Here is a 27,396-nt window from a genome sequence, read left to right on the forward strand (position 1 = left end):
CTGTGCCCCTGCCCCCACATGGGAGACCCAAATGGAGTCCCAGGCTCCCAGTTTCAGCCTGGTTCAGCCTCAGTTGTTGCAGCCATTTGAGGAGTGAACCAGTGGATGGAAGATCTCTTTCTCGCTCTCTCTCTCTCACTTTCTCTGTCTTCCTTCTCTCTCTAGCTCTGTTATGGGCTGGGTTGGACCTACCTATAGAATTCTAAGAACAGAGCCAAACACGGCATGCAGTGTGATAAACTTCATTTACAAAGTGAGAAAAACACAGTGGCTCTTTAGGCCTTTATTAAGGGAGAGTGGGCTAAAGAAAGGGAGCTATCATACCCCGCTCTGCTCATCCTGAGTCCACGAAGAGGAGTGAGTGCGTCTGCTCTTGCTAGCTTCTTAAAAACTTTGGAAAAATGGAAGTGTTTACGTGGTTCCTCCCCCACGCCCTGGGTAAGAGGAGGAACTTCCTGGGAGGGGTCCTTTGATTGACAGGTAGGTGAACATGGCCACACAGAGTGAAGGAGGTGCAGCTCCCAGCTCATGAACTTAAACTTATCTAAACTTTCCTACATCAACTCTGCCTTTCAGTTAAATCTTTTTTAAAGAAGATGTTATGTTCTTAAGTTATACACAAGAGGACTTTAGACATTTTTTAACTTTTTCTTTCTTTTACATTGGTGAGCATGGAAAAGTCTAAATAAAAAGGAAATAAAAGCCTATTAAATAAAAGCCTAATAAACACAAACAGCTTGAATGTCAAACTACAGGAAGAGGGTGAAGTCTCTTCAGCGAAAGGTGGACACAGGACGAAAAAACAAGGGGGAAAAGTGTTGAGTGAGTAAATGTGTTTGTCCACAAAGTCTCTCTCAGGTAGGACAGAAAGCATCATGCAGATTCCAAATGCTTAATCCACAGAAGCAAGGTCAAAGTACGTGGGCAAATGAAAATGACAGAGTAACAATTTTTAGGTAAGCATACTCAAAATAAATACATGCACTCATCAGGAAGTACACATGCTAGATATTAATAGCATGTGGATCAACTTGAGCTTCTCTGTTCCAGTAAGTTACTCTTTTTTTGCTTACTGATTTGGCATTTCGAGCTCAGAGTGAAATGATTTGCTTTGCCATTCAAAGCAGTATGATTACTTAAAAAAAAAATGAACCCAAACCTGAACAGGCTGCATTTAGGATAAAGCATTAATATCCTCTGTAGACAAAACAGGGTTTTCAAATCAGAGAAAGAGGAACACTTGCTTAAAAATTGGAAAAAAGGACATGAAAATTTTAAAGAAATGCAAATGTTCAATGAGTCTGTTACATTTCTGACTTGTCAACACACACACGGCAGCAGAGGTGCAAGCTTTGGTTTGATCATGGTACTGTTAGTGGTCACAATGCTTAGGTGTGTAATCCTGGTGTCTCTTGGTGTTTTCAGGAACGAGTCCTTATGAATTTCAAGAGTTGAAAGATATCTTTTGGTCATCAATGCCTAGTATTTTCCACCACATGCCTTTGCATAATAATAAAGCAGCTTGCCATTATAACTATGAATTTTATTTAAAATTAGAGCAAATATTTAACTGGAGACAAACAGGCACTTGAGAAGAAGCCGTCTTCCTGGGCAGCGTGCTCACACGGAAGAGGCAGGTGTGCGTGGACCTGGAAAGGCAGGTGTGTCGCCTTGGGCAGTCCTTGGAGCAAGACCTCCCAGGGAGAGGAGAGAGGCCTGTGGGTTAGGGCACACTTGGCTGCAGCAGGAGGAGGCCAGCTGGGGGCTCCGTGCACCGAAGAGCTGTGGCTGTGGTCCCAGGGCCCCCACTCTCTCTGGAGCAGGTGTGCCCGCAGGCCAGGCGTGCTCAGTGGCGGAGGGGCGCCTTTGGGGCGGGCTCCCGCGGGCGGTGGCACAGCTGCTCCCAGCTCTGTGCGGGAGGCCCTGTGAGCAGGGCGAGGTCCCCGCAGCAGGCCTGGCCGCCGGCTGCGGAGGCTGAGCTGAGGCTGCACGGGAGGCCTCGGCGGCGCGTCTCCTTCTGTGGCCTTCCGCTGGCCGCGAGCGGGCGCCCCGGTGCAGGTGCCCACCAGGCCTGGGCATGAAGGCAAGGATCACGCCATTCCTGGTGACCGGCACGAAGGCAGACAGCTTCGGCGACGGGCTCTGCCTCTGCCTCTGCCTCTTGGGCTCCGGGCTCTCCAGCCAGAGCGGGCCATCGAATTTCCTCCTGCCCTTGCTGCACTGGCCCAGGGCCCTCAGCACGGTGTCCCTGGCGCAGGGGTCAGGGCCCTCCTGGGCTCGCGCGCACCTGTAGAGGCTGCCAGGGCGCTGCGGGGCTGCGATCTGCATGGTGACCTGGCTGCGGGGCGCCGCGGGGTTCTGGGCCTTGCCCAGCCGGCGCTTGGTGCGACTCAGGCGGCCACTGGTGGGGTCCAGCCCCGCGAGGGCCTGGCGGGGCCGGCTGGGGAGGAGCCTGCTAGCTTCGGGCAAGGTGGCCCTCTGGACCGGGGCGTGTTCCAGGCTGGCCGCTGCGGTGGGCAGCGGTGCGATCCGGGCCTGGCGCTCCCGCTGCACTTGGGACACTTTGCTGGCCTCCGTGGCCTGGCGGTTGTGGCCTGACCTGGGCCCTGGGGCCGGGTGCTCCTGGGCGGAGGCCGACGGTTTGGTGTCAGGGTTGGCCAGGTATGAGTTCAGGAACCTGTTCAGATAGAAGCCCATTGTAGGAACTGTGGGCCGTCGTTAACCGGGAGTTAGACGTCCAGCGGTTCCTGACGTCTTCGGACGCGGCCAGCGTTGAAGATCGCCGGGCTTGGTGACCGTTGGCTTAGCAGAACGAGGAAAGCCTGCCAGCCTCGGGACTTCTGTCCACCGGGCGCCCCGGGCACGTGGGGACCTCACAGTGCACAGTGGCACCTGCGCAGGTGCAGGTAAAAGTAAGTGAACGTTGACTGACTGCTTTCCTTCTCCTCCTTCTCTTTTTCAGATTTATTTATTATTTGAAAGGCAGAGAGAGAGAGAGAGAGAGAGACGGAGAGATATCCTCCATCTACTGGTTCACTCCCCAGATGGCCACAATGGCCAGAGCTGAGCCTACCCAGGCCAAGAGCTTCCTCCTGTTCTCTCACTTGGGTACAGGGGTCCAAGCACTGGGGCCATCCTCCACTGCTTTCCCTGGCGCATTAGCAGGGAGCTGGATCAGAAGTGGAGCATCTGTGACTCCAATCAGGGTCTATATGGGATGCAGGCACTGCAGAGGGCCACTTTACCCTCTTCGCCACAGCACGGGCTCCTGACTGTTCCTTCTAAGACAGGTTTGATGGTCTCGTCAAGCAGGTGACATGGGCACAGCTCTCTCAGGACAGGGACAAAGATAGAAGGTATGGGGAAGTTTAGTAAAAGAAATTGGCTCTGCTGGGACAGGGACCAGAAGTTGCCATTTTCTGATTGTAATGAAAGTCAATCCCAGTTTGACCCTAATAGACATACGATTATTGTTTATCTGATATTTTTAAAAAATTTATAAAGATGGATTACTAACTAATCTGATAGGATCATCAGACAATGAATGCATGGGTTGCATCACCATACTGATTTGCATGAATATGTATAGTTAAAATAATAATTTTGAAAAAAAGAAGATATTTAAGCACTTTCATTAAGGCAAAAGCAGCTTACAAGTTAAAGGAAAAATAGAAGTGTATTCCCAGGCATTAAAGGCCGGCGCCGCGGCTCACTAGGCTAATCCTCCGCCTAGCGGCGCCGGCACACCGGGTTCTAGTCCCGGTCAGGGCGCCGGATTCTGTCCCGGTTGCCCCTCTTCCAGGCCAGCCCTCTGCTGTGGCCCGGGAGTGCAGTGGAGGATGGCCCAGGTGCTTGGGCCCTGCACCCCATGGGAGACCAGGAAAAGCACCTGGCTCCTGGCTCCTGCCATCAGATCAGCGCGGTGCGCCGGCCGCATCGCGCTGGCCGCGGCGGCCATTGGAGGGTGAACCAACGGCAAAAGGAAGACCTTTCTCTCTGTCTCTCTCTCTCTCACTGTCCACTCTGCCTGTCAAAAAAAAAATAAATAAAAATAAAAAAAAAATAAAAAAAAAGAAGTGTATTCCCAGGCATTAAAAGTTCTAGTTGAGGCTATAAAGAAGCCATGTGCTGTGTTATCTGTAGTACCAGGTATATGAGGCAATCACGTGGAGGGTTTTCAAAAAGTTCATGAATTATGTGTGTTATAAAAAATGTTTTATAAAAACAAATTATTTTTAAAAATTTGCAATAAAATATGTGCATTTACCTTTAATTCTTTATCCACACATTTTTAAAGTAAGTTCATGCATGCATTTCATCATTTATGCTGTTAACACTCCCCTGGTTTAGACTGGTCATTGGCAACATGTTTGGAATAATCGTGACAGTAGAAACAAACAAATAAAAAATCAAGCTATTTAGAGTTCTTCTCTAAATATAAAGGTTGTTCTAAAAATTTAACTGTGGTATCAGAAACATACAAAAATATTAATACTAATTGTGAGGCTATATTTAACTTGTTGGTGCTAATGAATTAGAATTATACAGCATTATTTTTTCCTTCTTTTCTCAGTTTTATTGAGGGGCAACTAACAAATCAAACTTGTGTATATTCAAGGTATATAATGAAATGTTTTCACAACCATATGCAATGTGAAATTATTTCCATGATTAAGGTAATTAAGATGCCAGTCAAACACTTGGTTACCTTCTTTGTGTGTGAGAATACCTACAGGGTAGATGTTTGGCCCAGAGATTAAGGTACGTGTTAACACACCAACATCCCAGGTGTGAGTGGCTGGGTTGGATCCCTGACTCTGCCCTGACTCCAGCTTCCTGCTAATGCAGACCCTGGAAAGCAGTGCTGATGGGTGAGTCATTGGCTCCTGCCACCTGCAGGGGAGACCGGGATTTTGTTCCTGGATCCTGGCTTTGGCTCGGCCATGCCACTGCGTTTGGGAAGTGAATCAGTGAATGGAAGTGCTCTATGTCTATCTGTCTCTGCGTGACTCCCAAACACATTTTTAAAAACGAATACTTAAGATCTGCTTTCATAGCAAATTTCAAAAACACTGTGCATCATTAACTGCTGACTCCATGTTGTACATTAGTTCTCTAGAATTTATTCATTTTTCTTAGTCAAAACTTGTAGCCCTTGACCAACATCTTCCCTTTGCTCCCAACTCCCTAGTCACGGCAGCCCCCATTCTACTCTCTGCTTCTATGAGTTTGGCTGATATTTCACATCTAACAGAGACACTAAAGTGGCTTCTTTATTGTCTGGCTTATTGTACTCAGCATAATGTCCTCCAGGATCATCCAAATTATCACCAATAACAACAGTGTTTTTCATTCTAAAGGCTGAGTCCTATGCCAATGTGAGTCACCAATGCACACTTATCTTGTTTCCATACCTTGAATGTTGTGAACAGTGCAGCTGGGAGTATGGGAGTGCAGACATATCCTTGGGATGTATACCTGGAAGTGGGATTTCTGGATCGACAGTAGTCCTAATTTAATTTTTCAGAAGCCTTCAAGCTATGCCCTAAGGCCTCACTTGCTCTCTTTCTCTCTCTCTCCTTCTATCTCTAATGTATATCTTCTACCAAACAATCTATATATTCTACCCCACATATCCCTTGTGCTGGGGTGACCCATATATCTGTACAGCAGACAAACTGTCCGTTCATCGTTTGGTAGCCGTCCCACTTGTCAAATCACCTGCTGTGCTATGCCTGTTCTTGTATATATATATATCTTCTCACCACCGACCAACTCAGGCTTCTACTGGGGCCCTATGTGGACAAGGGATATGTGGGGTAGAATATATAGATTGTTTGGTAGAAGATATACGTTAGAGATAGAAGGAGAGAGAGAGAAAGAGAGCAAGTGAGGCCTTAGGGCATAGCTTGAAGGCTTCTGAAAAATTAAATTAGGACTACCGTTGATCCAGAAATCCCACTTCCAGGTATACATCCCAAGGATATGTTTGCACTCCCACGCTCACAGCTATATATATATATATCTCCTGTGTTTAAGTGGGGGTGTTGGTAACTCTTCAAATTCTTATACATTCTTATGTGACTAATTTCATTTTGCACAGGAAGAAACTGAGGCATAAAGAGATTCAAAGCTTGGCCAATGTCACACAACTAGTAATGTGTAGAGCCAGGATTTGCATTTTCAACAAACCTAAGTCAGGTGTTCAGTTGAAACCTTAATCTTCCTGGGGCATAGCTGTAGTATCTACTAGTCACTTGACACTCCAGTGAGTATCCTAGTAACAGTGCCCACTATGGGAATCAATTAATAAGACATCATTTCAATTAAAATTCCAACTTCTATTCACTCATTCTTGCTTGTGTAAATATATATGTGTAGTTCAGTGTAAGAGGGTACTTCAAAATGTTTATGGACAATGGAATTAAAAGATAAGTTTATTTTGGTGCAAAACCTTTTAAAATTTGTGCCTATGATGTGTTCTTCAACACGTTCATGGGAAATGCATATTATGAAAACATTATATGGGAACTTCAAAATTTTTTTCACCAAATTAAAATTTACCTTTAATTCCATTTCCAACTTTTTGAGGTGCACATGAGTACATGATGAAAATATCAGAAGCTCATGCTAATGATATTTAAACATATATGAATGAAGAATCAACAAAAGAATCAACTACATAATCAGGGTCTAAATCTCAGGTGATATCAAGCAGAATGAAAGGTAGGAGGTGTTATAATTTTTAATCATATGCAAGGTGACTTAAGAGATATTTATTTACCTTTCTGACATTGAGGAGCCCAGACAAATACGTTTAGGTAAAAAGAAGATGTGATCTAACAAGATGCATACAGACTAGAAAGTAGATGATAGATGATGGATGATGGATGGATATGTAGATGAAAAGATGGGTACGGACGATAGGGAGAGACACAGTGCCTCCAGGAATAGACCAAAACAGGAGGAAATAGCAAAGGGGAAATATGTTAAAAGACTAAGTATATTTAACAATGCATGATGTCCCTAGTAGGAGAGAAAGCATAATGCAGACTCCACATATATAGTGCTTGTAATCCACTGATACAAAATAGAAGTACGTGGCCATTGAAAAGGATAATAATAACGAACAACAACTTCAGGCAAACAGATTTAGAAGTAGTACGTGAATGTATCGGGAAATACACCTGCCAGGTATTAATAGTCATTATCTGAGGGGGTGGATCAGGTTGCATTTTCCTTTTCAACAATTTCCTCTTTTTGCTTGGTGATATTTGATATTTCTTTCCCTCTGGCAATATGATTTGTTTTGCCATTCAAAAAATTAATATGGTACTTAAAAATACAATAAATTCAAGAATCAAGAAGAACTCTGACACAAACTTGCTACATTTAGGATAAAGCATTCCTGTCCTCAATAGATAAATGAAATTTTCAAATCAATCTGAAAAAGAGGAATACCTGCATAGAAATTTGGGTGAAGGGCATTTCTTCTTAGAGAAGAAATGCAAATGTTCAATAACTCTATGTGCTACAATTCTGATTTGTCCAGACACATCAGCATAGAGCTACACCCTTTCAGAGACTACCTCAGCATGCTTGCAATGGCTATTTTTGTTATCCTTGGTCTTTGTGTTCTGGGTGAGCTCCTATGAACCTCAAACAGAAAATGTCAGTGGAGACCCTTCAGAAAACCAAAAATAAATATACCATACAACCCAGTATCCCTGTCCTGGGAATATATCCAGAGGAAATGAAAGTAGCATAGCAAACAGCTACCTGCCCTCCCGTGTTTATGGCAGCACAGTTCACCACAGGCAAGAGATGGAACCAGACTAGATGTCTGTCAACTGATGAGTGGATAAAGAAAATGTGGTTTACACATGATGGAATATTAGCTATAAAAATGAATGAAATCCTGACATTTGCAGCCAAATGGATGCAACTGGAGATTAAATAAGCCAGACCCAAAAAGAAAATGTTTTCTCTTACTGTGGTTGTTATAAATACTGCCCATCTGATTTGTGATTTTAAAATTTATTGCACATAATTGGACATTTTTTCATTTATTGTGTATAGCCTTTGCCTCTATTCCTGCTGAACTATGGGATTTTTACTTTTGAATACTTTTAGTGGAGCATTAGGCCTTTAACTATAATGTAAATTATCTCAAAAACTATGAAAGAAGGAGAGGACTGAAGGAAAGGGAGGAAGTGGGGAAGGGGAGGGAGGGGGGTAAGTCTCATTATATTCTTGGAATTTTATCTATGAACTCCATTGTATCTGTTCTTGCATTAATATATTAACATGAGAATAGATGAGAATTGGGTTCTAGCAATTATGCATTTGCTGTGATCTGGAGATTCTAAGTTATTAATAATTTCCTTAAAAATAAGAAAAGGTATTATTTTGGTGCAAAAGAAATAAATGTACAGTTTTTTCATAATATACCTTATCTTAAGGAAAACAAAGCAGGCTATTATAATAACTATAATTTTATTTAAATAAGAGCAAATTTGTCACTCAAAACTCTGGGCACAAGGGGAGAAGCCCTCTTCCTGGGCAGCGTGCTCACAGGGAAGAGGCAGGTGTGTCGTCTTGGGCAATTAGGAGAGGGGGAAGAGAGAAGCCTGTGGGTTGGGGCACACTTGGCTGCAGCAGGAGGAGGCCAGCTGGGGGCTCCGTGCACGGAAGAGCTGTGGCTGTGGTCCCAGGACCCCCACTCTCTCTGGAGCAGGTGTGCCCGCAGGCCAGGCGTGCTCAGTGGCGGAGGGGCGCCTTTGGGGCGGGCTCCCGCGGGCGGTGGCACAGCTGCTCCCAGCTCTGTGCGGGAGGCCCTGTGAGCAGGGCCTGGTCTGGCGAGGTCCCCGCAGCAGGCCTGGCCGCCGGCTGCGGAGGCTGAGCTGAGGCTGCACGGGAGGCCTCGGCGGCGCGTCTCCTTCTGTGGCCTTCCGCTGGCCGCGAGCGGGCGCCCCGGTGCAGGTGCCCACCAGGCCTGGGCATGAAGGCAAGGATCACGCCATTCCTGGTGACCGGCACGAAGGCAGACAGCTTCGGCGACGGGCTCTGCCTCTGCCTCTGCCTCTTGGGCTCCGGGCTCTCCAGCCAGAGCGGGCCATCGAATTTCCTCCTGCCCTTGCTGCACTGGCCCAGGGCCCTCAGCACGGTGTCCCTGGCGCAGGGGTCAGGGCCCTCCTGGGCTCGCGCGCACCTGTAGAGGCTGCCAGGGCGCTGCGGGGCTGCGATCTGCATGGTGACCTGGCTGCGGGGCGCCGCGGGGTTCTGGGCCTTGCCCAGCCGGCGCTTGGTGCGACTCAGGCGGCCACTGGTGGGGTCCAGCCCCGCGAGGGCCTGGCGGGGCCGGCTGGGGAGGAGCCTGCTGGCTTCGGGCAAGGTGGCCCTCTGGACCGGGGCGTGTTCCAGGCTGGCCGCTGCGGTGGGCAGCGGTGCGATCCGGGCCTGGCGCTTCCGCTGCACTTGGGACACTTCCAGGTTCGCAACCTGGCGGTGGTGGACAGACCTGGGCCGCGGGGACCGGTGCTTCTGGGCTGCGGCGGACATGGTGGGCTCGGGCTTGGCCAGGTACTTAATCAGATACCTACTCAGGTACAGACCCATGATGCGGCCGTGGGGTGTCGCCGCGGAAGGGGAATTCAGCGTTCAGCGCTTCCTAGCATCTGGGGACGCGGCCCTCGGCCGGGTTCCCAAGGCTCCTGAGTGACCGTTGGCTTGGGGCGCGAGGTGCTTCCGGCACTTGGGGCTTTTTGGCCACGTGGGTCCTAGCGGGGCCGGCCGTCACCCCACTTTCACGCGGACATCACTGGACACCGAGGCAGTCATGGGGGTCTGGGGAGCGTCCCATGGCCTGTGCAAGGCCAGGGCAGCTCCAGCCTCAGTCCTAACCGCTGCTGGCTGGTCTCCGGTGCTGGGCTGTGTGCAGGGAGCCGGCAGAGCCTCTGCAGCTGTGACACTGAGGTTTCCTGAGGGTCCAGTGAGTGCCAGAGATGAGCTGAGAGACCAGGTAGGCTGCACTCGGACCTACACACATCACTGGATAGTGCATTATCAGGCAGGGTCTCTGGTAAAACCCACGCCAGTTTCAGCTGGATCCCTTCCCAACCTTTGTTGTTGTCAAACTGTGAATCATGCACTTTCTCTGTGACATGACATTCCTGATGCTTACGGGCTGCCTCAGTTTCCCCACCTGTCTACACCCCAAGGAGAATGCAGTCGCAAATACTAAGGAAAATTCTCCCTCCTAAGCAACTGCAAGGACAAAACCAGGCACACTCGTGTGGGGTGCTCTCAGTGGGATTTATCTGTGTGCCTGTGTGTGGCTGGCCTCTCTACGTGGGAAGGGGCATCTCTGAGTCCACGCCCACCCACATTCAGGACAAGGCATTTTTCTGTTTTTCAGTAGTCAGCAAATGGAGGGCCTCTCAGCTAGAGCTGTGTATTTGGCTCTCCCCAAAGATTACCCAGCATTAGTAGCAAATAAGCCAATGACAGAGGGGATTTCAGTTCCAAAGAAAGGAATGTGATTACCAGTGCTGCTGCCAGCTCTCAAGTAGGCGTTACTAGAACCAAGCCTGTCGTCCTGCGGGCCTGCGAATTCTCCAGGTGGAGGAGAGATGTGTGCAAGAACCATGCACAGATTTTTAAAAATGTTAACACTTTTGGCCGGCGCCGCGGCTCACTAGGCTAATCCTCCGCCTGCGGCACCGGCACACCGGGTTCTAGTCCCAGTTGGAGCGCCGGATTCTGTCCCGGTTGCCCCTCTTCCAGGCCAGCTCTCTGCTGTGGCCTGGGAAGGCAGTGGAGGATGGCCCAGGTGCTTGGGCCCTGTACCTGCATGGGAGACCAGGAGGAAGCACCTGGCTCCTGGCTTCGGACCGGCGTAGCGCGCCAGCCATAGCGGCCATTTTGAGGGTGAACCAACGGAAGGTAGACCTTTCTCTCTGTCTCTCTCTCTCACTGTCTACCTGTCAAAAAAAAATGTTAACACTTTTTTCCTATTTCTGTGCAAAGCCGTAATATCTAATATGGATGAGTACTTATGATTAAAATCGTACATGCTACCTTAGGCAGTTTGCAGCTTGAGCTCAGAGGCCCGAGGACATGCGTGTGAAAGCAGAAAACCAGCAACACTACAGTTTGTGTGCTAGTATGGGTGTTCCACACAGGTCCATGTGTTAGGAGCTTGGTCCCCCACAATCTTGTGTTAATAGGTAACAAATTAATATTAAGGATTAATTAAGGGTGGAGACTTCATCCAGCTGTGATTGAAGTAGGGGGTCTATCTGAAGTGATGGTATTGGATGAAGCTGTTGGTAGAGCTCCCGTGGTCACGTCATGGTGACCTATGAAGTGAGTCACATGGTCATGGGAGATGAGTACCCTCCCTGACTCTCTGCTAGCCTGTGCTCCCCCACCTCTGTCATCTTCATACACCAGAACCACGAGCCACCGAGACTTGGACTGTGAGCTTTCAAAACCATAAGCCAAAAGCAACCTCCTTCCACCCCCAGTGCCTCCTTGCAGGTGTGGGTTATAGAGAGGAGAAGCTGATCAATAAAGCAAGCAGTCAGCTGGGACTGTGGGGCTCAGTTGTAGGCAGGAAACTCAGAGAAGGCCTTCCAGCATCCCCACAGAGTGAGTGAATGAGAAAAACGAAAACAAGAGTAGCTTACCATAGTTACGTAGCATTCTGTGATTCATAAAATGTTTGCGTATTTGCCTTCCTTCAGCTTCACCAGTGCCAGAGAAGACGTTGAACCGGAGTCTTCATTGCCAGTGCACAGATGTAGACGTTTACCCAGAGAGGTGAAGCGACTTGCTCACCCTCACACGTTAGGTAAAGGTTGGATTTCAACTTCTTCTGCTATGTAAGAGTCATCATCCTCTCGTTAATTTATGGTCTCTCGCCTGCTGGGTGATAAAAGAATTATGCGTTCAGCCTTCACCCCTTTAACTGAAGACAGTGCTGCTTAAATGTTCTGGAGATGCCTGTCTGATGGCAGAGGGGCATGATCTAGGATGGCAGAGAAGTGGACGGCTTTGGTTCAGTCTGTCACAAAGCTAAGATGTCCTTAGTTTTGTGCTTTACCTCTAGAATTCCTGGCTACTTTGCAACCCCAAGTATAATGTAGTGATGCTCATTTTAGTATACAAATGTTAAAATGATATGCCACTAAAATAAACATTCTAGAAGATGACATCTCTTTTTTTTTTTTTTTTTTTGACAGGCAGAGTGGACAGTGAGAGAGAGAGACAGAGAGAAAGGTCTTCCTTTGCCGTTGGTTCACCCTCCAATGGCTGCTGCGGCCGGCGCACGGCGCTGATCTGAAGCCAGGAGCCAGGTGCTTCTCCTGGTCTCCCATGTGGGTGCAGGGCCCAAGCACTTGGGCCATCCTCCACTGCACTCCCTGGCCACAGCAGAGAGCTGGCCTGGAAGAGGGGCAACCGGGACAGAATCCAGCGCCCTGACCGGGACTAGAACCTGGTGTGCTGGCGCCACAAGGTGGAGGATTAGCCTATGAGCCGCGACGCCAGCCACTTTCTCATCCTAATGCTCATGACTTCCTAGTAATTATCTGCCTAATGTCTGCTTTACAGACAGACTGCATGTGAACATTGTGAAGGCAGTGCTCAACAGCTGTCAATTGCGTGAAATAATAGTAATGATCACAATAACAACAACAACAGAGAGAACTAACACTTAAATACCACCTGCTGCACTGGGCACTGGTACATGTTGTTTTCATTATTACATCAGCTCGCCCCCGCCCCCTCCATCTGTAGTTTTGTTTTCCACAGTCTCACTTACCTGCAGTCAACCATGGTCTGAGAATATTCAATTGAAAACTTCTGGAGTAAACTGTATATAGGGTTTTTCTTTTTGTTTATTTATTTGTTTTTAAACCACAGCAAACCTATCAGGAACTAATTCAGTAATATTACTTAAAGCTTTATATTCCAAAGTACTTTCTCAACCAACATATTAAAGTACAACTATTTTCACATATACTCTTTTTTCTTGTTTTTCAGCTTTTTTCCCTGTTTTTAAAAAATTTCCACTGTGAAAAAATAGTTATGTATTTAATAAAAGTGCCAAAATTTTAAGGACAAATCAGAAAGTTACATAGTTGAAGAAAACAAAACTGTAGGTTTTATAAGCAGACAAAACAGGTTCTTTTTTTTAAGATTTATTTATCTTATTTGAAAGAGTTACACAGAGACAGGAGAGGCAGAGAGAGGTAGAGACACAGAGAGAGGTCTTCCATCCGATGTTTCACTCCTCAATTGGCCACAACGGCCAGAGCTGTGCTGATCCAAAGCCTTAGGCAGGAGCTTCTTCCTGGTCTCCTACATGGGTGCAGGGGCCCAAGGACTTGGGCCATCTTCGACTGCTTTCCCAGGCCATAACAGGGAGCTGGATTGGAAGTGGAGTAGCCAGGTCTCAAATCGGTGCCCGTATGGGATGCCGGTGCTTCAGGCCAGGGCTTTAACCCATTGCGCCACAAAGATTTTAATAAAGACAACAGAAAGTGCTAGTAGTTATGTTGATAAAACGCAACCTAAGTCTAAAGTTAAATAAAGGCCTTTTATTATTTCTTAATAAGAAAAGAGGCTAATGTTCCAAGAAAATCTTGTTATTAGAACAGAAAGGCCCATATTCTCATTTTGTATCTGTTTACATTTTACTTTTTATATTCTATCATCTAAAAAGCATTATTTTATGATTTTCAAACATTTTGTCATGTTCCCTTCAAATGTAGATATTATTACATACATACTATCTTTTCTTGGAGACGTGGGTTTTAACATTATAGAGTGAGCGATGCACCGCAACTAGAGTGTGGGAAAAGAATATGTTGTCATTAACAGGGTATGTCTCAGTGTACCAAAACCAAATGATAGGACATCCACACAATTTTTATACTGTCACTTTACATATTAACTTCCACAAATAACAGAAAAGGTCTTGAAATCTGGTATTGTGGTGCCTTTGGATTTTTTTTAATTACATAAGATAGCTTTGGCTGTTCATGGTCCTTTTTGTGTTTGTATGAATTTTAGGACTTTTTTTCTAGTTCTGTGAAGAATGTCCTTAGAATTTTGATTGAGATCTCATTGAATCTGTAAATTGCTTTGGGTAGTATGGACATTTTGATGATATTATTTTTTCCAATTCACAAACATGGAAGATTTTTCTATGTTTTGTGTCTTCTTCTATTACCATCCTTAATGCTTTGTAATGTTCATACTAGAAATCTTTCACATCCTTGGTTGAATTTATCCCAGGTATTTAACTGTTTTGAAGCTATTGTGAATGGGATTGATCTTATACGTTCTTTCTCAGCCAGAACTGTGTTGGCAATGTAAGAATACTATTGATGTTTGTGTGTTCATTTTCTGTCCTGCAACTTTGCCAAATTCTCTTACGAGTTGTAATAGCTTCTTAGCAGAGTCTTTTGGTTCCCCTATACAGAGGATCATGTCATCTGCAAACAGGGATAATTGGACTTCTTCGTTTCCAGTTTGTATGCCTTTGATTTTTTTAAAAAAGCTTTTTATTTATTTTATTTGAGAGAGAGAGTTACAGACAGTGAGAGGGAGAGACAGGCAGAAAGGTCTTCCTTCCATTGGTTCACTCCCGCAAATGGTCGCAATGGCTGGAGCTGCACTGATCCGAAGCCAGAAGCCCAGTGCCTCTTCCTGGTCTCCTTCATAGGTGCAGGAGCCAAAGGACGTGGGCCGTCTTCTGCTGCTTTCCCAGGTCATAGCAGAAAGCTGGACTGGAAGTGGAGCAGCTGGGACTAGGACCATATGGGATGCCGGCTCCGCAGGTGGAAGATCAACCTACTGCACCATGGTTCTGGCCCCTGCCTTTGATTTCCTTATCTTGCCTAATGCCTCTAGCTAAAAATTCCAGAAATATATTGAATAATAGTTGTGAAGATGGGAAACTGTCTGGTTTCAGATCTTAGTTGAAATGCCTGTGACTTTTCTCCCTTCAATATGATGCTAGCTGTGCGTTTGTCATATATTACCCTTATTGTGTTGTGGTATGTTCTAGCTATAACCAAATGTTTTAAGGTTTTTGTCATAAAAGGATGTTGTATTTTATCAAATGCTTTATCTGTACCTATTGAGATAATCATATGATTTTTTTTTTTTTACAGGCATAGTAGACAGTGAGAGAGAGAGACAGAGAGAGAGGTCTTCCTTTTGCCATTGGTTCACCCTCCAATGGCCGCCGCGGCCGGCGCACCACGCTGATCCGAAGCCAGGAGCCAGGTGCTTTTCCTGGTCTCCCATGGGGTGCAGGGCCCAAGCACTTGGGCCGTCCTCCACTGCCCTCCCTGGCCACAGCAGAGAGCTGGCCTGGAAAGGGGGCAACCGGGACAGAATCCGGCGCCCCGACCAGGACTAGAACCCGGTGTGCTGGCGCCGCAGGTGGAGGATTAGCCTATTGAGCCATGGCGCTGGCCCATATGATTTTTATCTTTCATTTTGTTGATGTGATAGATCAGGTTTATTTGTTTGTGTGTGTTGACTCATCCCTGGAATAAATCCCACTCAGGGTGGATCATCATTTTAATGTGTCATGGGATACAATTTGCTAGTATTTTGTTGAGGATTTTTGCATCTGTGTTCAATAGGGATATTGGCCTATAGTTCTCCTTTCCTACTTACATTTCCTATGTCTTTGTGCCTCAATTTTGATAAAGGAGAACTTCAGTTTCTCCATTCCTTAAGTATTATTTGTAAAGCTAGCTGGATAGTGACAAATTCTTTCAATTTTGCTTGTCTTGGAAGATCTTTATTTACCTTCATTTATGAATGAGAGCTTTGCTGGCAAAATATTCTGGATTGGATTTTTTTTTCTTAGGACTTGGTGTATATCTCTCTACTTTCTCCTGGTATTTAGGCTTTTTGTTGAGAAATTTGCTGTCCAGTTTGTTAGGCATGTCTTTAGAGTGATCTGGAATTTGTCTCTTGCAAATTTTAAGATATTCTCATTATGTTTTATTTTAGAAAGTTTGAGTATAATGTATCGCAGTGAGAATCTTTTCTGATCATGCCTATATAGGGTTCTATCTGCTTCCTGTATTTGGATGTCTATATCTTCTCAAAATTGGGGAAATTTTCTGCTGTTATTTCATCGAATAGGTTTTCTGGGCCATTCTCTTTCTCTGTACCTTCAGGAACTCCTAAGACTTGCATGTTTGATCATTTGATGGTATACCATAGATCCTGAGCACCGTGTTTGGTCTGTCTAATTTTGTCTTCCTCTACTGCTGCTGCTGCTTTTGTCTTACTGGGAATTTCAAAAGCTCTGTCACTAGATTGGACATTCTTTCTTCTGCCTTTCCAAGTCTTTTGTTAAGGCTTTCCACTGTATTTTTTGATGTATAGAGCACTTCATTTCTAATATTTCTGTTTGCTTTTTCTTCAATATCTTTATTACTTTGCTGAATTTTTCAGCCATGTCATATACTAATTTCCTACTTTCATTCAGCTGTCTCTCTGTATTTTTGAGTGCCCTTACAATCATTCTTCTGAATTCTTCTCCAGGCATTTAGTCCCCTTCTTCACACACCATTATTAATGGATTATTATATTCCCTTTGGGGAGTCACATTTCCTTCTTTGTTCTTGTTTCTTATGTTTCTACATTGACTTTTGTGCATCGAGGGGATCTCTTGTTTTTATTGCTTATGGAGATAATTTTTATTTGTTTGTTTGAAAGTCTTATTCTGGAAAATGTGCCTCTGGTGGTCGTTGGAGCTCCAAAGGTTTACACTTGAGGTCCAGGGGTATGTGCTGGGCAGGACCAAGAAGCTCTGGCCAGCATTTTTGTGTGGGGTCAGAGTCCAGAGTGACTCCTAAAATGGGCATGGTAGAGTGCTTCTGGTTACAGTCAGTGAGGGGAAGGTTCATTGGAGCTGGCTGGCTTGTTGGCAGCCCATATTTGCTGCATGCCAGGATGACCCAGTTGGTCTGCAGTCCAGAGTGAGCCACAGTGCCTGAACAATTCGCCCAGCTAGGTGTGCGCACCATCTGGACCACCAGATCACTCTGTAGTGTGCTCACTGATCCCATGTGAGGTACATCCCAGTGTGCATGGAATGCCAGGTCTCTAGAGTCAAGCCAGATGGGTGTGTGGGAACCCACCCACAACCTGCATTTTCTTAGCTCTGAGGTTAATGCTCAGAACTCCCACAGTCACAGGGCACGGGGGTCTTCTCTCCACCCTGCAAACCTTCCTGCTCTGGCTCTGGTTACTGCTGGCAGCAGCTGGACTTCTCACTGACTTCGGAGCCAGAACAGAGTTCAGTAGCGACCCTACCACAGGAAATTGAGTCTGCCTGTTTAGTCTGGAAGGGGACACAGAAATGTGGTGTTCCTTTTGGAGCAAAGCAGTCCTGCAGAGCCATGTCAGCTCCCCAGGCTGGACTTGAAGTCAGTGGGGACTGTGGAAATCTCCCTCAGTTAAGGCTGCTGGTAGCAGGTGCCACAGCACCTTCTTCCTGCTTGTTTGGCAAGATGGCATTTTCCACTGTGGAGCCAGTCACATAGCTGTGGGGGTAGCTGGTGGCACCTGTGTATAAGTTTTAAATTGTGGGCCATTTAGAATAGCATGATGAAACTTCTCTCTGTTCTGGGGTAGATTGTTTATCTCTGCAGCAGATTCATGCTGTATAACTACTGGCCAGTTCGTCACTCAGTAGCTATCTTGGTTGTAGTATGGTAGAGCCTGTATGTAGAGTGTGTCATCACTCATGGATTCAGGTGTCCACTGGGAAGCCTTGAAATATATCTCCTGTGCTTAAGTGGAGATGATTATAATTTATTTAATTCTCATGTAACCCAATAAATCTTTCAATATCCTCATTTTGCAAATGTGGAAAATGAGACAAGAGAGAGATTTAATAACTTGTCCCATGCCACACTGTTAGTCAGTGGTAGAGCCAAGATTATAATTGTCAGTAAATGAAAGTCAGTTGTTCAGTGGAAATCGTAACCTTCCAAGGACACACCATATTGCTTATTAGTTTCTTATTTCAATGAACACCCTAGTAACAAATGTCCACCCACTGGGAGCAATTAATAAAGTGTCATTTTAATTAAAACTCTAGTTCTTTGTTGTACTTTTCATTCATTATTGCTTGACTAAAATATGTATAAGTATATATATGCATATATACATATACTTATATATTTACTGTTATTTCAAGGGCTGGCATTGTGGCATAGCAGGTCAAGCTGCCAGCAGCTTATGACACTGGCATCCCATATGGGTGGTGGTTTGTTCCCGGCTGCTGCACTTCCTATCCAGCTCCCTGCCAGTGATCTGGGAAAAGCCCAAGTGTTGGGTCCCTGTCACCCACATGAGAGACCTGGAAGAAGCTCCAAACTCCTGGCTTTGGCCTGGCCCAGCCACAGCTGTTGTGGCCATTTGGAGAGTAAACCAGTAGATGGAAGATCTCTCTCTCTCTCTCTGTGTTCCTCTTTCTTTGTAATTCTGACTTTCGAATAAATAAATAAATCTTTAAAAAAGTTAGTTCAGTATATGAAGATACTTCAACCTGCTTGTAGAAAATAATATTGAAAAACAAGTTTATTTTGGTGCAAAAATTTGAAATTCATGTGCATGAGTGGTCAAACCGTTAATGAAAAATGCATATTATAAAGGGTGAATTTCAAATTTTTTGCAATAAAATAAACTTATCTTTTAATTTCATTTTCTAAGAACTTAAAAATGTGGTTGTTTGATGGTGATAGGTGGAGAGATGAGAGAGAGAGACAGAGAGAAAAAGAGAGAGAGATGTAGAAAGTCCTATTCACCATTTCACTCTGCTAAATGACTGGGTATGGGCAGAACCAAAGTTGGGAATTAGGAACTCACTTCCCATGTGAGTTACAGGAACCTAACAACTTGTGCTATTATTGCTGTGTCCCAGTAGTGTGAAGTTAGAGTCAGGAGCCATATCTGGAGCTGAGCATTGAACCCAGACACTGTGATACGGGACATGGAAATCCTAATTGGTATCTTAACTGCTAGGCCAAAAGGCCACCTCTCTATGAACTTTTTTGAAGTACATATATACATATATTCACACACAAATATTATATGTATATGGAAGTCCTATGTGATAGTTCTCATGAATAGACATATATACACACATATATCATGTATGTGTATTTGAATCTCCAGACCTTTCTGTGGATAGATGTTCTCCAAATCTATTGCCTCATGCTGCTCTATCTTCTTTTACTGGTCACAGGGAGCAGTTATTGCAGGCTGTTTTATTCATTGTTCTTGTAATGGTTGTTCCATTTAAAGTTAAGAATCACTGTCAGGGGGCCAGCATTGTGGCACAGAGGGTTAAGTCGCCACCTGTAATGCCAGCATCCCACATCGGCACCAGTGTGAGTCCTGGCTGCTCTACTTCCAGTCCAGCTCCCTGCTAATGTGCCTAGGAAAGCAATGGAAGAGGGCCCAAGTGCTTGAGCCCCTGCCACCCACATACGAGACCCTGATGGGGTTCCAGGCTCCTGGCTTCTGTTTGACCTAGCCCTGTCTGTTGTGGCCATTTGGGAAGTTAAGCAGCGGGTGAGAGATTCTCTGTCTCTCCCCCTCCCCCATTGTCTGTAGCTCTGCCTTTCAAACAAATAACAAATAAACCTCTAAGGAAAAAAATAATCAGTCAGGTTTTGCAAGATCAATTTAGCAATCTTTTGTCAAGAGCCCCCTATACCCAGTTCCTACTCTTAGGCAGGTTCCTTGAGCCAGAGGCCATTGGCAATGGCAAAATCTGCAGGTTGGACAGCTACGATTTAAGCAGAGTAAGCACAAGCTCTGTGAGCTGTGTTAGCAGTTGCTGTATGCAGAGGTCAAACCCATCCTGAAATCATTTCTTGGACCATTTGCCTCTAGTAGTTAAGAGGTTAAAACTGCTTCACATCTCAGTTGGAAAGTCTCTCTTTCTTTGATTCCCTCCAGTGTGAAATAGTTTACTACCAGTTCCTATCTCCTTGCCTCTCTGCTGGGGTTCTGAGCTCAGTCAGATAATATTTGTAAAGCACTTTGTTCTCAGAAGAAAGGTCACACTTAAAAGGGTTGGAATTATCCACTCGACTGCACCGGCCGCCCAGTGTCGGTCCTGGCCAAGCTTCCCTCTGTCTTCAGATGCCATGTACCCAAAGCAGATGCAATAAAGAGAAACTCACTTTTCAAGCTCAAGTACAAAACAATAAAGCAACTGCTGTGCCCAAGGGAGTCTTAGAAGCCAGGTGAAGTAAAGCAGAAAGAAGCGGTCAGTCTTGCAAATCGTTTGAAAAATCATCAGACCACGATATTCATGATAGCCCGTGAACTCGCTTTCGCCTTGCTGAGATTTACAAATCATGCTGAATGCAGTCCCTGTGCTGTGTTGGCAAATATTTTCTCCTTTTCTGCTCTCTTGAACTGTAGATTAAAAGAATCAATAAGGCTACCGTGCCTCAACTCAGGATCTTAGTGGACTACAGTCACAGGGCAATTATATTGCTTAATCATTAAGCACCTTTGAGAGCTCAAACTGTTTTTATGAAGTCTACTAGATTCTGATTATTATTAATGGAATAGGTTCCAGAGATACAGCCCTGAATGACCTTGTTAGTGTCTGGCACATAGATTGTGTCCAACAAATGCTTACTGATTCATTTTACTCTAAAAAACTGGGGATTTTCCCTGTGAACAGCCTGAATGTTTTTGTTTGTTATTCTACCTCCAGTGTCATTACAGTTTCTGTGTCCAAGTTGGTGGCTCTCAATATTTGCAGCCTGAGTGGCCTGTCATGGAGTGGTAGCCTGGCATTGGAAGTATTTACAAGCACAAAATTAGTGAGGATCTAATAAAGAAAGTAAAGGATAGGAAAGCAAAAATATAATAATAAATATAATTAAATTATAATTAAATTTCTCTTTTATCTAAACCACTCTGTTATTTGTTTGTCATTGTTTATGTCCATGGCTGCTAATGATTTTTTTAAATCTCATCTTAATAACTGGTGATCTAAATATAAAATTTCTTTGAAATGAGCCTCTGGGGCAGGCATTTTGATGAAGCGGGTTGAACTCCGGTTGTGATGCCTGTATCCCATATTGGAGCGCTTGTTCAAGTCCTGGCAACTCTGCTTACAATACAGCTTCCTGCTAATGCACCTGGGAAAACAGACCTAAGTACCTAGGGCCCTACCATCCATGTGGGAGAGAAATATGGAGTTCCAGGCTCTTGGCTTTGGCTTGGCCTAGCCCTGGCTATTGTGGCCATCTGGAGAGTGAAGCAGGGGATGGAAGATCTCTTTCTCTCCCTTTCTCCTTCTCTCTCTGCAACTCTGCCTTTCAAATAAATAAATACTTTAAAAACTCACCCTGTTTCTTTTAGTAATAATTAAAAGTTGAATCAGAAAGAAAGAAAGAAAGAAATCATCTTCTTATCGTCATTACATAAATGTCACGCATAAAAATAAAGCAGGTCTGTTAAGCATATTCTTTTTCACAAAGAACTGCAGACAGAATTTGGGGGTTCAAGCCTATCTTTTTCAGACTAATGAAATCCTTTTTAATTCTCAGGAAAAAAAAAGAGAATTTCATGAAACTGAAGTTGTAGTAACCTTCTCTCAAAGGGAACTTTATTTGAGAAAGATTATTCTTTTAAGAGAATTTTTAAATATTCATATGTGGAATTTCCTTTGTGTTTTTCTGTAAACACACATAAACACTCAAAAAACAGAACTTAAAGACACAAAACACATTAGATCTACGAAATAACAATGCATGTCTCATATTTTTTATGTATTCAGAAGTAAAAAGCAGTGCAACTGACATAAAATCATAAAACAAAGAGAATAATAAAAAGGCTCTTTTAAAACTCTGAAATGTAGCAAAGTCATCATTAAAGATTTCCTCTTGCAATCAAAATCCAGTTCACTAAGGTTTATTTGAGAGACATCAAGTCTCTAGTGAATCTTATTCAGAAAAAAATAAGCTGCTCTGCGTCCTTGGTTTGGTACTCATTTGTATTTTAGCTGTGACCCAAAGGAAAGTTGCATGCTTTACTATTGTTTTGTACTAGAAGGGATGCTAATTTTATCTTATTTATTTTGTTTAAGTAATATTTATTTGTATTAAATAACATATGCTAGAATAGTACCAAAAACAGCCACAAAACCCAGCCATCCCCTACCCCATTCTCTCTCTAGAGAAAATCACTGTCCATGTTTTTGAAATTTCTCTTGGTATTTCCCCTTATATTCCTAAATGTTGTGTTTTATTACTAGCCTTTGATTAATCTCTGCTAAACATCGTCTATTGATGTCCTCCATGGGAGCTGAGTAGTCTGAACCCTTATGTTCTTTTCCTTTTTCTCCATCGTTGCAATAGAATCCTATCACATTTTTAGTTCAATCTGCAGACTTAAATTCAGTATGTAAAGACTAAAAAATATTATGGCTGTGTGTAATTCTCAGCCTCTAAGGTAGGCTCCACTTATCCTCACCTCCTGGTATTCATGGTCCTGTGTGATCCCTTCCCTTGAGTAACTTATTTCCGACCAAGAGAAAATAGCATATGAGTGGATGCCGTTCTGTGGTTAGGTCTCAGCAAGTCATACGTCTGGTCTTGCTAACAGAGTCTCTCTATTGCTTTCTTCTTGGGAGAAACAAATGTCCATATTAGAGAGGACTGGGGGCAAGAAATTAAAGGTAGCTTCTGGCCCACAATCAGTGAGCCACAGATCTCTTGGTAGCAGTCTGTGAGATACCAAACACCACCAACACTCATCGAATGGGTGGGAAACAGATCTGTTGCTAGTCAAGCCTTCAGATGAGACCACAGATTCTGGGGGGATGCTGTGACACCTGGTAAAAAACAAAACAAAACAAAACAAAACAAAAAACATGAAGTGTAAGACCCAACGAAGCATTGCCCAAGTTCCTGAACCATATATTTCGAGATAATTGATGCGTGTTGTTTTAAGCTCTTCACTTGGGATAATTTATTTACTCTGTGCTGTATACTGTGATTTTTTCTTGTATAGCTCTTCTGTAATTCATAGCCTTCTTTTCTCATTTGCTTAGTTTCCTTTGTCCCTGTGGTTAAGATTTCCCACATAAACAACTAACTCTGTTAAACACCTCTCAATACAATTTTCCATATGGCAATATCTGTTTTGATGATCAGTTTCGCTTTCCTTTTTCCCAAGACAATCCCTTCTGTTGACCTGTGGTCAGTTTCTCACTCTGTGCTTGCTTTTCAACTCATACTGAGACATCCCTTTCCTGTCATTCGAAGAGCTTTCTTCTTCTCTCTCCCACCATTTGGGTGCTCTCCTTCTGTTCCTTAGTTCCTGTGTTTAACTCTTGTTTGGTTTTCTCCTATATTTGAGTTGCATACTTCATTGGCTTCCTGAGCAAAAATTCATGGAAATAAAATTTTTGCAGTGTTGCGTCTTTGAGATTTTCTCTATCCTGTCCTCACACTTTGTGAGTCATTGGTCTAGGCATACATTTTTACTCAAAGTTTTACAGACATTGCTCTCTTGTTGTCAGTGTTGCTGTTGGAATGATCCTCACAATTCTTATATAACTTTTCCTTTCCTTTCCTGTGTCTTCTCTTGTTTTTTTCCCATCTGGGAGATTTCTTCAGTTTTATATCTTAACATTTTTGTTGAATGTTCTAATGTGACTCTAATACTTTTAATTTTTGAGAATCATCTATAGATTCCTTATGGGTCTATATATGTTATGACCATATATGCTATGGGTCTATATATGTTATGACCATATATGTTATATTATATGGGTCCATATATGTTATATTAGGTCATACCATGTCTTGTTTATAGTTAAACAGACATGAGCACTATAAGACTGTCTGTGAAGCCAGGGCTGTGTTGAGCCATCCATCAACCATGGATCTAGCTGTTTGGCTGACCATGGCAGTAACTCCCAGCTGCTCACCAAAATCCACTCCCCAGACTCCTAGCAGTGAGGGATGGCTTTATGATGAGCCTCATACAATGGGATACTAGCAGAAGTGATTTTTCGGACTCCCAGAACTGGCCCATAGAATGCCCTGCTGTACTTCTTGAAGGCTGGAAAGGAAGTGAGCCCCAGAAAAGAGAATCATAGTGTAGAACACGGCAACCCAGGTAGACTGCATGGGGGTATGACCCTTATGTAAGCAGGAAGGAAACACAAATAACAACAATGTTTTTGCATCATTAGGTGTTTTTTGAAGGGTTGGGGAAGAGTCTTTATTGTCACTGTTAGCATTCCCTGGTGCATTGGGGAACCCTAAAATGTCAGCATATGTTTTCTTTTTTCTGCTGGCTGGATTCGTCTTCTCCAGAGGCAGATCCTCCAATCTCTCGTCTGGACATTTGTGTGAACCTGACTACTGGCATTCTGTCAGTAGGGACTGGTAGAAGGCTGATACGTAAAATGCAGACTTTGGTCCTGATTGCATTTCAGTACCTTCTCCTTGTCTTGATGTTGTTGAGTGTAGAGCCTCCTTGATTTTCTTTTGCTAAAGAAATTACCTCTTGTGTTCTGCGGTAGAAGTGGGAGAAGAGTAGCCTGACTGGGATAGGGAAGCATGAGCGTTCACGTGCATGAGGCAACTTTCCAGTACAACTGCCGTGGTCACTGTGGTTAGCCTCTCCCCTTGACCTTCACCTTCCACTGAACCGGGTGCCTCCTCGTCCTTCACCCTCCCCCAGCTCTGCAGACAAAACTGGCATGTTGCGTGCTGATACCACCTTCTGCAAAATTTAGACTTGACCCCTCCAATGTTCCGTTTTCCTTCTCCCCTTTGGTAGCTGAGGGCTGTAGATTTAATTTTTAAAAGTTTGTGTTTCTTGTCCTTGTTCGTTAGCCCAGAGTGGTTCTCAAAAAGAGCTAGGAAGTGAAGAAATGTCTCTTGTTGGCCAAGGCCAACTTCAAAAAAAATAAGTAAAGATTAATGGTTGCTTGAAAAAGAGAAACAGATCCAAGACTAGTTATTTCCAGATAAATCCACATAAATTTCAAGTTCTTGGTTCAATCGACCACTTAGTAGAATAACTAGTCAGATATCTTAAAGAAGTCACAAACTATGCATTCCGCCATACACTCATGATCTCACAATCGCCCATGGATATTCTGGAATCTTGAGAGTCGCTGTCTTGAAGTATTGTGGTCAATCTCATCATTGCACTTTCTCGTGTTCTTCAGTCTTGCAGCCTCGCCCACTTGGGGTTTTGATAGTCTGTGGATGTGCCTAACAGTCTCATGGTCCTACAGTCAAGACTTGAGATCTTCCTGCTTAAAATTTTTTTTAATTATATTTTATATTTACTTTGAAAACAACTTTATGGATTTAAAACACCTGAATAAGGAGATGAGCATTTTGGAGTTTCTTGCATGCTTTGATTAGTAATTGAACGGGTATCTCTTTTAGTCCTTGCATTCTCTACCTCATTGTCTTCAGGGATTAGCATGATATTTCTAATAGTCTGACATTTCTGATAATGTTGCTGTGCCTCTGATGTATAGAAAGCCATCTCTCCTCCGGGCACACTAACAACAGTAATAATAGAAAGTGCCCAGGGAAAGAAATTACCAAACACAGTTTAATTGCCTCTCACACCAGAGCTGAATTTGGGTGCTAATAGTCTCTTTTAGAATTGTAACTCTTTTTGTGATAAAAGAATACTTTAGCAATAGCAGATTTCAACAGAAGCAGTAGATGTGTGGGAGGAAATTGAAAACAGGGACAGGCATAGCATTTTATTGTGGGTGGTTTTTTTTTCTCCCCCTTTCCCCCTACAGGATGTCAGTTCTGTTGGAACTTAATGGCAACACATTACCTTTTCTTTGGGGAGTTTTGTATCTTTTAAAACCCACCCGCTTGTTAATGTCAGCTACCTTTCTTTAAAAAAGAACAACTTTCAAGGGTTGGTGCTGCTTATTTGAAAATGTTCAAACCTGCTGGGTTCACACAGGGCCAGCTGAAGCTCTGCCCTTGATGTTGGTCAGGCAAAGTCAGACTGTTTGCCAGAGGGTCGTAGGCAAATTTGGCTTACCACGCATCACAGAATATTTCTCAGAGTTACGAGATTCTTATTATTTTCCAAAGAGTCCCATGATGACAACAGATATTAGAAATGAAAGAGACTTGAGGGAGTGATTCTTTTCTTGCCTATTCATATTGTAGAGAAGAAATTGAGTTCTGGTTAAATTTCTGTATAGTCACACAACTACTTGATGACATAGGTGGGGTACTAAATTGCAGAAGAGCATTCTTTACCATTGTCGGCTTAAATATAACATTTAAATTGGACTTTCTGGTATTTTTTAATGCACCTTTGTAGATAAAGCAGAGTTCAGGGGGCGGGTATTATGATACAGTGATTACTGCTACTTGGGATGCCTGCATCCCAGAGTGCAGCACCAGGGTTTGAGTCCTTGCTGTTCCACTTGCAGTTCAGCCCACTGCTAACACACATGGTGGGAAGAAGCAGGTCCAGTCTCAACTAACTGGATCACCGTCACCCACATGGGAGACTAGAATAGAGTTCTTGGCTCCTGGCTTTGGCCTGGTCCAGCTCTGATTGTTGTGGGCATTTGGGGCATGAACCAACACATGTAAGATTTCTTTTTTTGTCTTTGTCTCTCTGGCTTTCAAGTAAATTGAAAGAAACACACACACACACACACACACAAACACAGTTCACTGTCGCTCCCCCACTCGCTGAGGAACGACACTGGATCCTGCGCTGTTCTCTTTGCCCGGCCCTTCCCAGGTTTGCTGCCAGCACCCCCCCCCCCCCCGCCGCCTCTGCGGAGGGGTGGCACCCCCGCCACTTCCCTCGCTTCTGCGGAGGGACGGCACACCGCCGGCTGGCGCTCTCAGGGGTTCCTCAGATGTTCCTCCTGCATGTTGTCTCTCTCCTCCTTTATAGTCCTCTTCCACCAATCCCAACTCTGCTGGCGTTCTCTCCCCACGCGCTGAGCACACTGCTCTCCTCCAATCAGGGGCAGGATCAGCTCCTGCAGCTTGTTAGTCAAATTGGTGAGGCAGCTGTGTGGAAGTTGTTTCTCTCAGCGCCATATGATGGGAGATCAGATGCATAGAATTATTCTTAGCAGTTCCAGTAATTTAGTCTAGTCTCGGTTGCTCCCCACAGTTCACCAGCATCCAATGAGGAGGAATTTGTTACTCATAGCTCAATTGTCAGCCATCTTTCCTTTCTTTGCCTTTTCCTATCTATACTTGTTCATGAGATGCAATGAAGAATTTTTACCAAGTGCCATGACAATTGATGAGTAGAAAGACTATTTGGGAGTAGATCCCATATAAG

The 27,396-nt window shown here is 44.3% G+C and overlaps 2 protein-coding genes and 1 long non-coding RNA gene across 4 annotated transcripts in view; 1 reads left to right on the forward strand and 2 right to left on the reverse strand.

Annotated features, from left to right (window-relative positions):
- Positions 1-1,603: 1,603 nt before the first annotated feature.
- On the reverse strand, positions 1,604-9,739 carry LOC127493095 (POM121-like protein 12). The gene is made up of 2 exons (XM_070074869.1): positions 8,668-9,739; positions 1,604-1,737 (listed from the first exon to the last, which is right to left on the reverse strand). Exon 1 carries the CDS (start codon positions 9,616-9,618, stop codon positions 8,761-8,763), a length of 858 nt encoding a protein of 285 aa, XP_069930970.1. The 5' UTR covers positions 9,619-9,739; the 3' UTR covers positions 1,604-1,737; positions 8,668-8,760.
- Positions 1,621-2,829, reverse strand: LOC138849831 (POM121-like protein 12). The gene has a single exon (XM_070074868.1). The coding sequence runs from the start codon at positions 2,695-2,697 to the stop codon at positions 1,621-1,623; it is 1,077 nt and encodes a 358-aa protein (XP_069930969.1). The 5' UTR covers positions 2,698-2,829.
- The window catches only part of LOC138849832 (uncharacterized), a 44,169-nt gene continuing 25,801 nt past the window's right edge, over positions 9,029-27,396 (forward strand). Inside the window, exons 1-3 of one of the 2 annotated variants that reach the window (XR_011389049.1) lie at positions 9,029-10,021; positions 11,748-11,854; positions 13,048-26,888. This is a non-coding gene — a long non-coding RNA (uncharacterized lncRNA). Of the gene's footprint in view, positions 10,022-11,747; positions 11,855-13,047; positions 26,889-27,396 lie in introns of those variants that run through there. The other variant, XR_011389048.1, reaches the window with a different exon arrangement.

Source organism: Oryctolagus cuniculus, chromosome 5 (genome assembly GCF_964237555.1).
Source record: "Oryctolagus cuniculus chromosome 5, mOryCun1.1, whole genome shotgun sequence".
In the NCBI taxonomy this organism is placed as follows: domain Eukaryota; kingdom Metazoa; phylum Chordata; class Mammalia; order Lagomorpha; family Leporidae; genus Oryctolagus; species Oryctolagus cuniculus.

Bases quoted from the DNA above. Each gene is read 5' to 3' on its own strand.
- LOC138849831 (XM_070074868.1), bottom strand. From the start codon at position 2,697: ATGGGCTTCTATCTGAACAGGTTCCTGAACTCATACCTGGCCAACCCT.
- LOC127493095 (XM_070074869.1), bottom strand. From the start codon at position 9,618: ATGGGTCTGTACCTGAGTAGGTATCTGATTAAGTACCTGGCCAAGCCC.